At 50.7% G+C, this 17190-nt stretch overlaps 1 protein-coding gene across 1 annotated transcript; it reads right to left on the bottom strand.

Annotated features, from left to right (window-relative positions):
* Positions 1-25: 25 nt before the first annotated feature.
* On the bottom strand, positions 26-16322 carry Fam166c (family with sequence similarity 166 member C). The gene is made up of 4 exons (XM_052745660.1): positions 16249-16322; positions 3513-3783; positions 2223-2335; positions 26-170 (listed from the first exon to the last, which is right to left on the bottom strand). The coding sequence occupies exons 1-4, from the start codon at positions 16320-16322 to the stop codon at positions 26-28; spliced, it is 603 nt and encodes a 200-aa protein (XP_052601620.1).
* Between the last annotated feature and the right edge of the window lie 868 nt (positions 16323-17190).

Below are 17190 nucleotides of genomic sequence, written 5' to 3'. Positions count from 1 at the left end.
CCTGGTCAAGCCAAGGCTCCTGGCTTCAGGCTCTGAACTCAAAGTAGAGGTCCCTCCTCCGCCGCTCCTGTGAGGAGACTCTCTTCCCCGACGGGAAAGTCTGATAGTGCTTCAGGTAGTCAGGGGACACTCTTAAAAGGTGCCACTTATTCTTCGGGGTGAGAGGAGGCCTGGGGGTGACGACGGGGCCATTGTCAGGCAGAGTGCCTCGTGGGGAGGGTAAAGAGTGTTCACCACAGCTGTGTGTACCCACAATGGCTTTGTGGCCCTGTAGTCACTCAGCAGTGTGACATCTGCTAAGTCACACTAGACTTGGGTATGGATTCTGGTCCTGTCTCCGGCTGGAAACAAACCCATGTAACAACGAATGGCTGTTACTATTACCGTTTTGGCCTTGTTCTCAATGCAACTCTGCATACAGAGCACTTAACATAATGCAAGGCAAGAGGAAACCCTTGACGGTTACAGGAGGTGGGGGCTGAGGATGGCGGTACGGTGAAGATGATGGTGATGATGGTGAAGGTAGTAATGGCAATTATGATGATAGGTAAGGTGAGGACGGTGATGATAAAGATGATGGTAATGGCGATGATGGTGAAGGTGATGGTGGTGACGATGGTAATGGTGGTGATGACAGTGAAGGTGATGATGGTGAAGGTGATGATGATGATAGTGTTGATGGTGAAGGTGATGATAGTGTTGATGATGGTGAAGGTGATGGTTGTGATGATGGTAATGGTGGTGATGACGGTGAAGGTGATGGTTGTGATGGTGATGATGATAGTGTTGACGATGATGATGGTGAAGGTGACGGTGGTGATGATGGTAATGGTAGTGATGGAATTACAAAAAGGCTGAGACTCTCCAGGCTGCAGAACTGATCGATGACCTTCCCTGGGCACTTAGGATTAACTGTCTGTGTCGGGCATGGCACTGTCAACAGAACAGACTACCAGGTGATTTGGCGAAGAAAGAGACACAAGGAATCTGAAGATTCAAGAGGAACACATCTGCAAGGTCTCAGGAGACCTGTCCCCAAGGACACACTGGCTGAGAACTGCCTCCTTAGAGAATGGTCCACTCAAAGGCTGAGTTGACTGCAGCAGACACGGGTCTCTTCCCAGACTGTGTTGCCAACTACCAGGCCACCTGGCCCAAGCTCCTAGAGTCCTCTCTGGACTCAGCTTCCTTACTTACCAACAGACCCACCTATCTTACAGAGAGGCACCTCTAGAGGCAGTGAGACAATGTCTGCAAACTACGTGGGAACAGTTGCTTTCCCTGAATGCCGAGGCCGGGGCGCTTGAGGTGAGCAGGGCTTAGTAAGGGTTAGAAACCCCAAACCTGCCCACTGACCTCCTAAGAGTCCCTCTCCAGACAGAGAGGCGGGTTGTAAGGGTGGGGTGAGGAATGGGCTTGGAGTCTTGCTGGTCTCTAGCCCAGGCACAAGTCACCGTGGTCCCCCAGCCGCAGGCACCAGGAATAAGCTTGTGATCCCTTGGGTGATGGGAGGGAATGACATTGCCTCACTCACCTTGCAGGGCAAAGGAGGTCTTCCCTGGAGGTGGGCCAAGGAAGTCGCCCAGATAGCCCCAGGCGTGAGGGCTAGAATGTAACATGCTTTCTTACATTTTTCTTTAAAACTTGGATAGTTGGGTTTTTAAGGTATTTTCAAGTCCTTGGTGCGTGACTAGGTTCTCCTAGAACATCCCAGACTGGGTTCCACAGGAGGGGACGAGAAGGTAGGGGGTGACAAGCTGGTGGCCCCTCTCTAGTCCATGCAGTGTCCTTTTCAACCACCAGAGGGCAGCAGCAGCTCCAGGTTTGAACTGGTGCAGCTTTTAGAAGGGGGCCGTTGCCGAGGAAGCTGTGGGCAGGTTCCCACCAGCAAAAGCTGTGGAGCATGCATCAGGTCAGGAAAACACTTTCTGATTCTGCCCACGCCGGTGCCTGGCATTCTCCCGCCACAAGTGGCTGGGCCTGGGACCCCCCTCTGCAATGCAACTGTCTGCCTCCGCACGTCAGGCACCACAGGTTAGGTTGTTAATGGGTTCCGAGGGTCGGGGCTCTAGGACTGGATGAGGAATGAGTGGCCTCTGTGTGTGTGTGTGTGTGTGTGTTGTGTGTGTGTGTGTGTGTGTGTGTGTGTGTGTGTGTGTGTGTGTGTGTGTGTGTGTGTGTGTGTGTTCACGGTAGAGAGGGAGGGAGACAGGGACACTCACAGGTCGGTGGGTAGAGGGTACCGGTCCCGCTCCTTCACAGGCAGCACGAAGTAGGGAACGCGGGGCACCGTGCCGGTCTTGTCTTGGTAGTAGTTCCGCTGCTGCTGGACTGCCTACCGCTCAGCCAAAGAACACACAACAGGTTGTTGCTACATCACCCGTGCCCAGCGATGCCCAGGCAGGAGTGGGAAGTCTCCGCCCAGGCTCCTGGGAGAGTCCCCGGGGATCCCGAGGACTCACCTCAACGGCGAACCAACTGTTGTTCTCTACGCCTAGTTCCTCCTCTGCCTATCAGGTATATTGGTACCCACACAGCGGGTCGGCTACGGTGAGTCAAAGAGGACCAAGCAACTATGAGAAGTTCTGAAATCTCACCTTAACACGTGCATGCCTAGCCACTGTCCACGCAAGCATGCCGTAAGCACACCCACCCATGTCCACACAGGCATGCCCTCAGCACATCTACCCATGTCCATACAAGCATGCTCTAAGCACACCACCCTCCACACAATCATTGCCCTAAGCACACCGCTCTCTGCACAAGCTCCTGGGGCAGGTGTGTCTGTGTGAGTCAAAACGGACAGAAAGGCTGCCACTGCCACACTGAGATGGTCCCACGGCTTCTCAAAGCCCGAGCTTGTCTACTCATCCTGCCCCTGGGGAACTTCCCTCCCTCGGACAGGTCCCTTCTGGCATCAGACAAGGGCTGTGTCCTTCCTACCAGGCTGGGGGTGGGGGCGTGGGGGGTGAGGGAAGATGCTGTGAAGAACAGGGCTCCTAGAGCTAGCATGAACCGAACCCTCTTTCCTACCAAGGGAACAGGTCTGTGTAGCACTGGGATGGACACTTGATGAGCCAGAGAAGAAAAGTACCAGGGGTGTGACTAGGTCTCCTTCATCTCCAGCTCTTCACCAGACAATTTGGTACAATGTGGGCTGAGAATGACCTGGGGCCCACTCACAGGGAAACTGTGGAGGGTTAGCAGGTACCCGGAAATTTCAGTGGACCCTTTGATTGTGTATGATTTTCCCTGGGGTTTGTTGGGGGGGCCTTTTCTTCAGGTAAGAAGCAAGCAAGTACCCTCACGATGGTTAATTTCATGTCAACTTGATACACGCTAGAGTCATCTGGGAAAGGGGAACCTCAATTGAGAAAATCCAAGACAGAGCCATAGAAACCTCTCGAATATAGGAGATCTCCTCTGGCCCTGAAGCTCTGAAAAAGGCAAACCCCTCTCCCCAGCCACCCAGGCCTTCCCGGGCTGGGGCTGCAACCCGGCAGGCCGCTCACCTGATAAAAGTTATTGATCTCGAAGTTGCGGCTGCTGTCCAGGTTGGATCGGGTGTAGGTGGGCAGATGCAGAAAGCGATCCCAGTCCTGGGCCTGGTTGGTTAGCACCAGGGTGGGGTTAGGGGAGAAGATGGTGGGGAAGCGGCCTCCACTGAGGAGTGTGTAGCTCTTCTCCAAGGCTGTGTTGCGGAGGTCCTGGAAGTACTTGAAGGTGGTGTTGCCGTAAGAGGAGCCAAAGGAGGAAGCCACACTGGGGACATGGCCTTTATACCTGCAGTGACAGCGGGGAGGGGACAGGTGGAGGAAGACACATGACATCCATAGCTAGTTCCCAGACAGGCCCGGGGCAATGGAGGGTTCCTGCGTCCCTCTGGCTGTGAAAGGATTCTTAAAGAGCACTAGCCTGCTCGGGGCTTTGGGGGAAGAGCACGTGAACAGGCCTCTGGGCCACTTCCTTGGCACAGAGGGGTTGACTGGGTGGCTGTCCTTCAGACCATAGACCTCTGAACCTCTCGGGGAGCTTACAGGCCAATCACCCCACGCACAGATCCCCCAGCTCTTCAGGGGCCAGCCAGAAGATTCTGGGCTCTGTCTAGCCCCGATCTTCCGCAGTCATCTCGTTATAGGGAAGAGAGAAGAGAAGTTGGTGGAACTCAGTGGTGAAATACCGTGGGTGTTTGGTTTTTCTATAGCACAGGCTCGCCCAGCTGGGCCTTGTTCCTCCAAACGGAAGTCCCCTAAAGGAGTTGCACCTTCAACTAAATTTTTTTTTTTCAAGGCTGAGTAGCTGATTAAAACTTCAATGTTTTAATTGAAGAGGTTGGGATTGGAGAGGTTGGAATGTTGCAGGTCCAGAGCCTAATCACGTTCTGTCTTGGGCTATCTGTGACCCACGAAACAGCCATTCCTTGCCCACGTTTGTGTCTGACCTAATATCCAGTGACTAATAGGTAAAAACCCTTTGAGTGGATTAACTTAAAACCCTATTTTCTACCAACCAAAAGGCTAAGAATGCCATCAGATAGCACGTGGGGACTATAACAGGAAACTTGGCCTCGAGCACCTACTCAGTGGTTCCACTAATGTATTTTTTTAATAATTTATTTAATTTTATTTTATGTGCATCGGTGTGAGGGTATCAGATCTCCTGGAACTGAAGTTACAGACAGTTGTTAGCTGCCATGTGGGCAGCTAGGAATTGAACCCGGGTCCTCTGGAATAGCAGTCAGTGCTCTTAACCACTGAGCCATCTCTCCAGCGCCCCCCCACCGATGTACTTTTAAAGTATCTTGATTTATGACTTTCTTTGTTCTGTTACTATACAAGCTTCATTGAACTGTTACCACATTGGAACACGGAATTCACGGTAACTGAACTCTGAGTTCCGGTCTGTGAACACCCATCTTTGGCTCTAGAATAAACTCTCTTCCCTCCTTTGAGGTGAGAGCTGTGCTGCTGTTTTTAATTAAAAATTCTTTTTTGAAAATGACATACACGAGTACTGAATTTCTGCCTCTCCCTCTTCCAACTCCTCACACTCCTTCTCAAGATAATTGTGGTTTTCAGGTTGACATTCCCATGGCTTCTCAAGATGCTTATTCAAGTGACCTGGGGGCCTTGACCAGGGCTCTGTGCTGCTAAACACCCTGGAACAGCTCTTTTGATGCCAAGGAGGCCCAGAAAGAGGAACAGAAGATGTGAAAGACTTAGGGACCCTTCTGAGATGGGAGAGCCTTGGCTCCACGAGGCTCACAGAGCAAGGCTGCCCAACACATGTCGGACACGGACCAGCGCTTTCCAGTCCACACAGTCACTGTCGCTCTCCATCCCTCACCCTCCAACATCTGACTCTCCTTCACGCTGCTGCTGCCAGTGCTGCTGCTGACCTCCCTGCTGTTAGCGCGGAGCACACCTCCCCTCCACCTGGAAATGCCATTATTGCTTACCCTGTTCTTCGTACCCACTTCCCTGATAATTCTTTTGAGTCTCTTTCTTCATCCTTTTCCATTCATCTGTGTGTGTGTGTGTGTGTGTGTGTGTGTGTGTGAGAGAGAGAGAGAGAGAGAGAGAGAGAGAGAGAGAGAGAGAGAGAGAGAGAATGGAAGGAAGGAAGGAAGGAAGGAAGGAAGGAAGGAAGGAAGGAAGGGAGAGTACTCCCTAAATAGATAGATAAATAGATAGATGGATGGATGGATGGATGGATGGATGGATGGATGGATGGATGGATGGGTGGGTGAGTTGATGGATGGAGAGAGGGAGGGAAAATTAAAATCAAAAAGCAAGTCACATACTCCCAACATACAATGGCACAGAATATACATTACCATTCCAAAAGGGAGGAAAGGGAGCACAGTGAGGAAATACTGGATCAAAAAGCAAGACCTAAAACCAGCTGGGCAAACCTCATATTCTCCATCTCCATGTCTGATGTCAAAGTGTTCTTCAGATCTCCAATTCCTTTCAGCTTTGTTGACTACAACACACTTTTTTTTTTTTTTTCTTTTACGCTGGTTCCACAACAAATCGATGGCTCTTCTTGGCAGGCATCCCACACCTCTGGCATCTCCAACATCTTGAGGTCTCCAACAAAATCCAGGCTTTACCTTCACAGCTTCACACAATGGTCTCTCTGGACCTCCATGCAGGGACGGTCCTGATGTGCATTTGGCCTCAGCAGCTTTCCTTAGCTGCGGAGGGAAGATTCCACAACCCCTTTCCTGTATGTTCCCTGGTAAAGCCAGAACCACATGATCAAAGACGCCAAGTTCTTTTGCTTGTAGGCCTGGAACTTGGTCCCTTTGTTCAATTACATATATATTAGCTTTCTGTTGTTGATGGATTCCTTCACTGCTTAAACTTTCTGAGTTTGAGGCCAGCTTAGTCTATACAGTAAAACTTCATGCGCTCCACCAGATGGTGAGCTTCTCAGATGCGGGATAAGCTTGTGTTCTACATATTTGTGTCCCTGGTTTTTCATACTTGGTCTGGCACATGGTATGTAGGGGCGGGGGTAAACCAAACTGTTTATTAAACAGATAGAATGATGAGCAGATAGAGTACCTACAGCAGTAGTGATGGGCACAGTTGAACCTAGATTAACCAACACCAGAAGGTCAGTGACCATGTTCTAGGGACTTCCAATACATGTCCTAAGACAACGACCACTGTCCATGAGAACTGAGGTCCAGCCACACAGCAGGGCAATCCCAGTTAAGCCCTGGTGGTACAAGGAACTGCAGCTTGTCTGCTTCTACATTCCAGACACCCATCCTGCCTCAAGGGTTCTGTGTCTCCAGAGGCCCCCCGTTGGGCCGCTGCCTCCTTACCAACAGGTGTAGGCCTAGAATCAGGCAATAATGCATGATTTCCTTCCCTGCATCTTCAGAAAAAAATGGCAAGAAAATATGTAGAGTGACAAACAGACCTGCTGGCTGCTTTCCGTTGTGATCAAAATATTTCAAATCCTTCCAGTTTCTGGTCCTGTTGTTCCCACCAGTGGGCCTGCCTGGGATCTGGTAGCAAGGATGTGCCTGGGTCAGGGTAGTGTGTAAAGTGAGCCACAGAGGTGGCCAAGCTAGGGGACTCCATCCCTGGCTTCATGGGTCTCTCTCCAGCCCCTTCTCTCTATTCTTTGACTTCATACGCTCTTGATGCTTTTCCATCTGCTTCAGAGCCCTTTCTTCTGGGTCCTCCTGGACTTCCTGCTGACAGCCTTTCTGACGTAGAAACTGAGGGCTCAGGGGTCTTTGGTGCCCTCTCTGTGAGCCTGTGTGGCCACCTCGGCCACCTCCAGAAGACAGAGTCCTCCTCTCTACCATGGCTTCCCTCCTGGGTCTGGGGTCTACTTTGCTCGACTCACTGGCAGGTCTCTCCTGTTTCTCTCAGCCTCTGCCCTTCCTCTCTGCCATTTTTAATTTCCTCCTTTCCTCCTCACGTCTGCCCTCTGTCTAAGGATGTGCCCTAGTCTTTTCTGGACTGTGAAGCTCTGTAGGACTTTGCTGCCTCTCACATCCTACCCTTCCTCTTCCTTTATGTCTCCATCTCTCTGAGGAAGGCCACAGAACGTCTGCCTTTGTTCCTTCAACCCTACTCTTTCCTGACCTCTCCTGGTCCCACTTCTGTCTCCACCACTGAACCATAAACCTCTTACTGGTTTAATCAAGGCCATCCAGGGCCATCCAATGTCTTCAGCTCACATTGCCCCTCTGCTACATTTGTACCAATGATGATTCCTGTTTGGAAGGAAGCAACTCTGAGAAGCAGAAGCAGAGTTCCTGAGAAGTCTCATGCTATAGAGGAAACCTCCTAAAAACATAGCTTCAATAAGCTGCAAAGTCATAAACAACAGGTATGAGAGGGAGGTATTGCTTCACATTTCCTTAGTCCTAGTGAGACTGGAGCCCCATGACTCTCTTGCAGCTACATTGGGGGGGGGGCATCTGAAGGTGAGTTGGCTGGGAATGTCGGACTGCTTGTAGTATTCTGTCCTCCTTTTCTTTGTAAGGAGAGATGCATGTTTTGCCTCTCCATGCCAGAAATCCCAATTAAATGTTTTCCTTATAAGAATTGTCATGGTCATGGTGTCTCTTCACAGCAGTAGAAACCCTAAGACACCACACCAATTTAAAAAAGAAAAGAATGGAGATGGGAAGAAGTGTGGGTTGTAGAGAACATTCTACAGGAAGCATGACCTGAGACTATTACACCAGCCAAGAGGCCAGTCAGTCCTTTCCCAGCACCAAGATGTAGAAAATAAAATCCTCACAGGCTCTCCCAAGAAGAAGTGTTCAGTGACAAAACCCTGCCAAACAAGGGGTGATTCAAAGGAAAAATTAAATTCAGTCAAGCAGAGCCTCTGTGAGAATGAGGGCTGGTGATCTTCCAACCTATTCAAGAACAGGACTAGGAATAGCAGCCAGGTGAGCGCTGCTTGCAGAACAGGGGTGAATGTTATAAAACCTGTCAAGGTAAAAATAACCTGAGCAACCAAAATTGAAAGGTGGGTGGAGGGGAGATGGGAGCATACTAAGAATGTCTCCGAACAGTCAACCCATGCCATCGAAAATGGAAATGCCATCACAAGTACACGACATAATGACTCTCTCAGCCTTTGTTGGCTTTTAGTCGCTCACTTCCTGCCCACCCCCCCACCCCCACGCACCCAAGGATCTTGGAGGGGTATCTTTTTCTGATGAGTTGACATTTATCTAAAGTCTGCCTAGTCTTCCCTTTTATTTCAGTTTCTTTCTCTTCCATCCTAGTGAGATTAAATTTCACACTTTCATTTTGAAATAGCAAATAAGGTCTGGTTGTATTTTTTTACAAAATCGATTTCATGTGACTTCACATCTGTCCTTCATCAGGCCCTTTTTTCAGACCTAAGGTAGGGTTCACCAAATGGGTGAACCTTTGGGTGTTGGACTGGGGAAGACCTACGGCTTTCATTTTTTTGTATATGCATCTGAGAGACAGACAGACAGACAGACAGACAGACAGAGACAGAGCTAGAAGGACAGAGAGAGGTTAAAAGTTGCCTTTCTGGGACCCCACTGTGTGGTGGCACAATGCTACAGCACGAAGACGTAAGCTCCGACTCTCAGGCACAAGTCATAGTGTCATGAGGTCATGTCCTGTCTGCCATGCCATGTAGGCAACCAGCAAGGACCAGCTCCAAACCAAGCTGGACCGTGGTCAGGGTTTTCATGAAAAGCCAGGAGGGAAGGCCTATTCCGCGGGTGGGTACTGGCAGAGTTTCCTTTGGGAGACAGAGAAGGGCTTGGCTTAAGGAGACCCACAAAGCAGGGGGTTGGAGAGGTCTGGTGGAGGGTCAGTTCAAGTTCTGAGTCATCTCGGTATTACACCCACGGTTCTCTCTTCAAAGATTGGCTTCTTTGGGGAAACCTCACCATGAAAGACTTCCATCTCCTATGCACTGATGATGCCTGGCTCCATCTCCAGCCCCAGCTATTCCGCTTACAGATGCTCAGACTCTGCTCGCCCGCTTCCCCTTCTGCCCAGTGTTATAATGCTGCCCTTGCTAACACTGCCCGATCCTGCCAACAGTGGTTTGCCATTTCTTCTCCAATACCCTGCACACAGACCTCCCTCAATTCTGTTCATATACTCCCCAAATCTCTCTCTCTCTGCCTTCCTCTCTCCCACAACTATGCTCACCAGGACAACCTCAATTCTCCTAGAGTCTTTCCTCAACTAAGTCCCACCCCTCTCTCATCCCCACCATCCCTCCTCCCAACACCACTGTATCCTGCGTCCAGGTCAGAGCAATCTTCCTCACATTGCCCACTTCCCTCTAGACACCCAGGTCTAGCAGAGGCATACACAGTGTCGTGCCCTAAGCCTCTGATGCCATCTTCCGCCCTCAGGGGACTTGCCTTCTACTCACTTGGGAAGAGCCGGTCCTCTGAGTTGCCTCCCTGACCTCACCCTGGACCTCATACGGGTGTTTGCTATTGCGATTTTCATCCTTACATTCAGACCCAAGTCCACACTCATCCTGGTTAGTGTTTTGCTTTGTCAACTTGACACAGAGTCATCTGGGGAGAGGGAACTTCAGCTGAGAAAATGCCTCCATCAGATTGCCTGTAGGCAAGTCCATGGGGGTATTTTTTTTTTTTAACGGGTGATGTGGGTGGTGCCACTCAGGACAGGTCATCCTGGGTCATATGAGAAAGCAGGCTGAGCAAGCCATGGAGAGCAAGCCAGTAAGCAGCACTCCTCCATGGTCCTTGCTTCAGCCCCTGCCTCCAGGCTCCTACCCTGCTTGGGTTCCCACCTTGGCCTCAATGATGGACTGTGATTAGATATGTAAGGCAAATAAACCCTTTTCTCCTCAAGCTGGTTCTGGTCAGTAGTCTTATCGCAGCAATAGAAAGTGAACTAAGACCGCCTGTGTCGACTCTGTGTTCTTCCCAGGCCCCAGACCCAGCACTTAATACATGCTCATGGGAGGAGCGAGAGGTCCAGATCGATGGCAGCACAGTGTCTCTGGCCTGTTCTAAAGGGAGTTCAGATTTCCAAAGCGCATGAAGCATCCCACCCACAAGGCATTGGGGCTCTTCCGAAGGAAAGAGCTGTGGAGATGAGGCTTGCCCCTGGGGAGTCTTCTCGTCACCACCCCCAGGCTCCTGCCATGCTCCTCCTCCGCTCCCTGCCTCCCACCCTCTCTGAATGCCAAGGTATTTGCATCCCAATAGAATAGAAGCCCCCTCCTCCGCAACTCTTCAGTTCTGCCTGGCTTTCCCGGCTGAATTCGCAGCTCTGCCAGGTGGATGTGTGTGCACACGCATTCTCATTACTTAGCACTCAGAGGACTCATCAAGAAGCTAGGCGCAGGTCCCTTGGCTGCACCTGGATGTGTGGGCCTTCAGCGGACCCCATAGGGCTCCATATTAGAACCTTCTGCTGCCCTGTTTTTGTTGGCCCTGTGACAGGGGAGTGGCGGGTTTTATAACTGAGCGTTGAGCGGTGGCCCAAGCTCATCTCCTCCCCACCCCTTCTTTCTGTCCTTGCCCATTCATCTGCCCCCATGTTTCTCCATCTACCTGCACACACAAGCCAGGAGATGCTGAGCCGGGCTCCTGGGCCAAGACCACAAATGGATTCTAAGGCCCATTGTGGATCACCGTGTGTGCAGGGAGCAATCCCATCCCTCCCTCTTAAGAGCACTGCCTGGCCCCATAGCTGACATTAAAATTAATTACCATGAGCATCAGGGATCCCTTGAGCAGCCTTATTAACTAATTAACTTGCTACATTCGGCGTGTTCCCATTCTGTGCACAGCCTCTTCTCTGCCATCACTGAGGATGGAGCGAGCTGATGGCATCCTCCTACCCCACCCCAGCCCTTGGCAGACCCTGGGAGGGCTCCCCACTGCCTATGGCGAGCTTTTGGGGGAGGGTGTCCCTACCTGTGGGGCTGTGTGAGGGATCTTACCCACCTTGTTCTTAACTTTCCTATTGAAGTTTTCCCACTCCGGCCAATTAGACTGCTGCTTTGAAAACACAGAACCTCCAGCCCTTGCTTCTGCTCAAGCCCTCCCCTCCACCCAGAGGGCTCCCTCCCTCCCTCCCTCCTCTGTGAGCCTGTCTGACATTCCAGGTGATGTTAAGTGTACTCTTGTTCTTAAACAGTGCTGTGTATTGAACCTAGGGCCTCATGCATGCTAGGCAAGTGCACTAAATTCCCAACCCGAATACTCTCCTTCCCAGGAAGCCTCTACTGATGAATTCCTAGGCCCGACTCACCCCCTGTTGTTTCTTCTTTGATCTGTTCCCATTCTGCTGTATTTGAAATGGTCTGAACCCTTGGAATATTCTTCCTCCTGCTTCTATCTGTGCTCCTACCGTTCCCACCCAGCAGATGCTCTGTAAGTGTTTATCGGGTTGAATTGACAAATGGAGGCTCGCTTTGAAGAGCCCATCTTTCTCTCGGAAAGGAGGAGAAGAACCTCTGATATGTAGCCTGGGTTTCCAGGCTCCCCGATGCTCTGTTCTCAGGGGCTTCTTAGTGCCCCAGCTTGTGTGAGAGGCACCAGTTACCTAAGAACCACCCCAACTCAGCTTCGGGCTGAAATCTGAGGAGGAGATAGCCCTGGGGCAGAGGTTCGGGAACCACACTGGGGGGAAAGGTAACTGGCTTGCCAGAGGACCCCAGCAAATGAGAACAGGCATCCTCTGAGGAGGAGAGCACTAGATGGGACTTCCTGAAGGGCAGAGTCTAGAGGAGGAGGGGGGGGGTTCTAGAGTCCGATGTCTGCTTGAATGCCCCTGCTCAGGCAGCTGGGATGAGACTCACAGACCCTGCAGCCTAAGGCTGAGCTGTCAGAAGCACACACAGGAAGGTTGCACCCTGGGAGAATCCTTTTAAAGGATGCTTAGGCTGGTGCCCGCTCCGTCACAAAGGTCCTCCATACTGGAATCACCCAGGAGGGCTGAAAAACCTCATCCTCATGCTTAGCCCAACCAATAGCATCAGAACCTCTAGGTGTGGCCCCCGGAGGGACACAAACCAAAGCTCTCAGATCTAACACCGATGCCCACATCAGTTGAGACAGCCTTTGGTTCATACTCCACGATGGACTGGCCCATCTTGAAGGCTGCACCTCCATGTGCTAGGCCTGCCCTGAGCTCTGGCCAACCCCATCCCCTCTGTCCCACCTCTTCCGATGAGGGAATGGTTTGCTGGTGGTACTCGCTTGATCTGGCCTCAAAAGAGTGGTTGCTAAAACTTCAGAAATCTGTTTAAAAGGTGTTTAAAAGGCTAGTATTAAAAAGCAAATGAATAAATAGCTAGTGTAAAAAAATTGAGTTACTTAAAGTTGTAATTAAACAAATGGTATGAAAAACTAAGATATTAAGTGTGCAAATAATCACCAGGTATTCAACTCTCTCTACTCACTTTCTTCCTATACAGATGTATTTACGATAAAGTTTAACTTACAAATTGTGTTCAACTATAGATTAGCAATAACTAATGGTATAATGGGACAATTACAATAATATACTAATAAAATTATTTAAAGCTTATGAATTATTTGCCTTTGGAAGTTTCTATTCTTATTTGCAGACTGAGGTTGACTTTGGGTAACTGAAATTGCTGAAAACCGATAACCTATGTAGTGATGTATCACCATACACCTTCTTAGCTTTACAGCGGCCATGCTGGCATCTTGAAACTAAGCTACCTCTGGAGGGTTTCTGACACAGATCCAGGTGAATGCTACAAATCCATGCTTTCTCCTCTGGAGTGAACTTCAAGACGCAGGCTGGGCATGAATGAATGTACAGAGAGCTAGAAGTGTGAATGGAAGTAGAGAGCCAGGGAAGGCGTCACCCACACCTGATCTGCAGGCAGAGGGCAGACTCCCACAGGAGCTCATCTTATCCCTTAAAAAGGCTTATGATGCCAGGGCCTTGGAACCAAGAGTTCTTTACGCAGTATAGTGTGGCACCTAAGCCAGGTACGTACAGATAGTATCTACAATCTATAGAAGTTGTCTGGACAATGTGCCACTTAGGAACAGCAAGAAACAAAACAGGCCATTTGGGCAGCCTTCTGAACCCTAACACCACCACCACCACCACCGCCATCATCATCATCATCATCGCTATCACTATCATCCTCCTCATCTGGTGCTGCCCCCTGCAGCTTGAGGCTTTGAGCACAGTAGTATTCTAACAGTAATAGGTCACATCTACCAAGTGGGGGGCTTTGTGCATTTTGGCTGATTTACTTTCTTTTAACTTGCATGCGTTGTCTTCACTCAATAGATAAGCTAAGTAGAACAGAGTGGGGCTAAAGAGCTTCCCCAAGGTAAGGAAGTGATGAGACCCCGGTTCAAATCCAGGCAGGCTGGCCCCAGCATCTGCCTCTCACCGTCTACTCTGTTCCCCTCCCTGCCCAGGAAATGGGACCCGTGATGGGCTCCATGAAGGTTCAGGGTAGATACTGGGATAAAGCAGAATATTAAAGCCATGAGGGCATGTGGAGTGGGCCTGGGCAAGATTCTCATTCCTCCTCTTGGTTGTTATGAAGACTTTTTTATGTATTAATTTGGGGGGGGTAGTGCTGTACGTGCCATGGCCGGTGTCGGGAGGTCAGAGGACAACTTTCAGGAGTGGGTTCTCTTCTCCTTCCACAGTGTGGGTCCCAGGTATTGAACTTGGGTCGTCAAGTTCCTTTACCTGCTGAGCCATCACACTGGGCCATGGAGACCTTTTTACAGAGGGGGCTTGAAAAGGACATATCACACTGTGAACACGGCACCTGCTTGGGGAGTTATGGTGTTACTGCCAGGCACCAGAGACCTGGCTCCATCCCAGCTCTTACAGTCACCAGCAGGAGATCATGCATAGACCCCCGTGGCCTCCATGCCCCTATCTGAAACAGCAAGGAGGCGGGCTGTGAGAGCTGTGTGGTCCTAACCAACCCAATATTCTCTGCCTGTGGATAAAACTACAAAGGAGGCGATTTGAGTGTCAGGAGAGACTGGCTGTGCTTTAGAATCTGTGATTAACGTTTGAAAAAGAACAGAAAAAAAAATAATAATTATCCAAGCGAGGTAGGGAATCCTGGATTCTTTCATTAAGTTAGTGGAATTGCCAGAGAGGTGTGGAAACACCAGATGTCTTGATTCATTCCTTGTTGATGGGGACCTTTAAGGAAAGCACCTCTCTCTCCCAGAAAGATCTCAACAAGAAAGCAGCAGACATGGGCTCAGTTGCCCAGCCTAATCCAGACCAGTAAAGCCTCCTTTATGGCCCATTCGTCATTACTATTCCTAAAGGCATCATGGGGTAGGATGCGACACTCAATGGAACTGTAGACAAGTGGTAGGTTTAGAGAGACACTGTGGGCGCTGCCCTGAGATCACAGCTCGCATAGCTTCCAGAGTGAGGGGATTGTGGGATAGGGCTGCAGATACACCAGGCCTTGCTCTGTAGGCCGTAAGGAACCAAGGAGACAGCAGAGGCTCTTCCAATAAAAAGCCTATGGAGGCTTCCGAAAAATAAAACATCAATGTATCAAGCCAAACCTCATGACAGACCCCCAGACTATGGCAAACACACTGCTAGCCGTGGCCACAGAGATGAATTTGAACTAAATCTCAAGTATTGACATGAGATCCAGGCCTGGCGCCATAGACTTCTAATGCCAGCACTTGGGGGAGCTGAGGCAGGAGCAGTCCAAGGACAGCCTAGCCTACCACGGAGCTCAAAATCTTAGACCCTGTCTCAAAATCTAAAGAAAAGAAAATCTAAATAGAAGACTGGGGCCCCTCAAGGGCAATCTCTCCCCATTTGTCTCTATTTGCCCCAGGACCCCCTTAACACCTGGCCATGCCCCATGAGCACCCAACATCTTTTCCAAGTGAAGAATGAGTGAATAGGCAAGTCCCCAGGCAAGCTGATCCCACACTCCTGGCTTGCCTCTGGGAAGCTTTTATACAACCAGCTTTTTCTGGTGGCGACCAAAGTAGCTTTTGAGCTGACTGAACACCAGAGAAAGGTCCCGTCCACAGACAGGCAGGATGGAAACTAAAGCCCCAGACTCTGATTGCAACTACTTCAGTGTGTATCGTTTCTGAAAATCATGGTAACACGACGGCCCCTCCATGCCTTGCGGCTTCTGCTGGAAAAAAACAACCTCAAACGTTAGGCAAAATATACTGTGTTCTGTTGAGGCTGGTGGTTTTCATTTTGCAGTCTGTTCAGTGTGCAGAAGAGAGTATGTGTAAAAATCAGGTGGAGAGTGTACTCTACCAACTGTCAAATACTGCCCTGCCAGATTCTGCCAGCCATGCCCACCCAGCCCCAGTTCCTCCTTCAATCCATAAATACTCATACTCCTGGAAAATCCAGCGTGCTCCCATGCTCCCCCTCACATTATTTCTCTGTGAGCCAGGCTGCTGCTTCAAGCACACACACACTTTCATCTCCTCCTTCTCCCTCACTCTGGCCCCATCCATAGCAGATGGCATCATCCTGGGCTGATTCTCAACCATCAACTTCTCCAGCCCCATCTCCTGCCACTGCCTGTCGTTATACTAGAAAAGCCGTGAAACCCAAGAAGGAAAAAAATTGGCCAGGTGGGTTTCCTTGAAGTCTCCCCCAAATTGGGAGGGCGGGGCCTCGGCATCCTGGCAGGTGTGTGCAGTAGGGAGGAGGAGAGCCCTGACCCGCAGGTTCAGGTGTGCCAGGGTGCCTGGCAGCTTACCCGGGCATGAGAGCGGGGGGCACGAAGGCGGCATTGAATTCGGTCATTAGTGTGCCCGCGCTACGGGAGGCCATGGTGGGGGTGCTGTGAGCCCGGCGCTGTGGCTCAGCTCAGCCCTATGGTAAACAGCCAGCTGGTCACCCGGCAACCACATGCCTGGCAACCCGAGTTCGTTCTGGGACAGTGAGTCCTCTCTGCAGTATGCTCCCCTAGACCGCCTCGCTCGCGGGCCTGAGAAGATGCCCCCTACCCGCACCCCTACCAATGGACTGTATTGGCTCCGCCAAGTCTCCCTGGTCTCCAGCCTAGGTATCTATCTACGGAGCTCACATATGGTGCGGAAGTGGCTCTCGGCGATCCAGTTTGGACCACTAGGACGCCCAGAGCTCCTCCATCCTTGGAGCTCCGGAAGGGGCTCCATGGTGGGCCTCACTTGATGTGTGGTTTCCCAGCCCGGTCGTTTCGATGTCCCTCCTTCATGTCTTCATTATCCTCTCTCCTGTTGAACTTCCTTTTCCCACCTTCCTCAGAAAGAGTGAGCTGTGTTTGATGATGTGCACCTGTAAGTCCATCATCAGAGGCTGAGGCAGGAGGATTGCTAGTTTTGAGGATAGCCTGGGCAACTTGGTGAGACACTTCCAGGAGCAGAGGCGGGGCAGGGGGAGGGGAAAGAGGGTGTGCATGTTATAATTTGAGTTTAGAATATCCCTCACAGGCTCCTGTTTCAAGCCTTGTTCCTCGGGTGGGTGCGACTTTTTAGACAAAGAATCCTGTAGGAGACGGTCCCTGGCTGGAGTGAGTGGGTTACTAGGGGCCACCCTTGGAAAGTTATGCCTCGGCCCCTGGTTCTGGCCTCACTCTGTTTTCTGATCGCTGAGATGAACGGGGCTGTTCTTCCATGCCTCTCCACCGCGCTAGATTGAAACTGTTGTCTAAAATAGA

Source organism: Peromyscus californicus, unplaced genomic scaffold (assembly GCF_007827085.1).
Source record: "Peromyscus californicus insignis strain IS unplaced genomic scaffold, ASM782708v3 Scaffold_1__1_contigs__length_55948999, whole genome shotgun sequence".
NCBI classification, from domain to species: Eukaryota; Metazoa; Chordata; class Mammalia; order Rodentia; family Cricetidae; genus Peromyscus; species Peromyscus californicus.
The sequence above is the reverse complement of the archived record's forward strand: the minus strand, read 5'-3'. Positions and strand labels throughout refer to the sequence as shown.

Bases quoted from the DNA above. Each gene is read 5' to 3' on its own strand.
- Fam166c (XM_052745660.1), bottom strand. From the start codon at position 16,322: ATGGCCTCCCGTAGCGCGGGCACACTAATGACCGAATTCAATGCCGCC. The intron at 2,336-3,512 runs GTGAGCGGCCTG...GCTGAGCGGTAG, and splicing joins AGATCAATAACTTTTATCAG to GCAGTCCAGCAGCAGCGGAA. The intron at 171-2,222 runs GTGAGTGTCCCT...CGTCACCCCCAG, and splicing joins TACCCTCTACCCACCGACCT to GCCTCCTCTCACCCCGAAGA.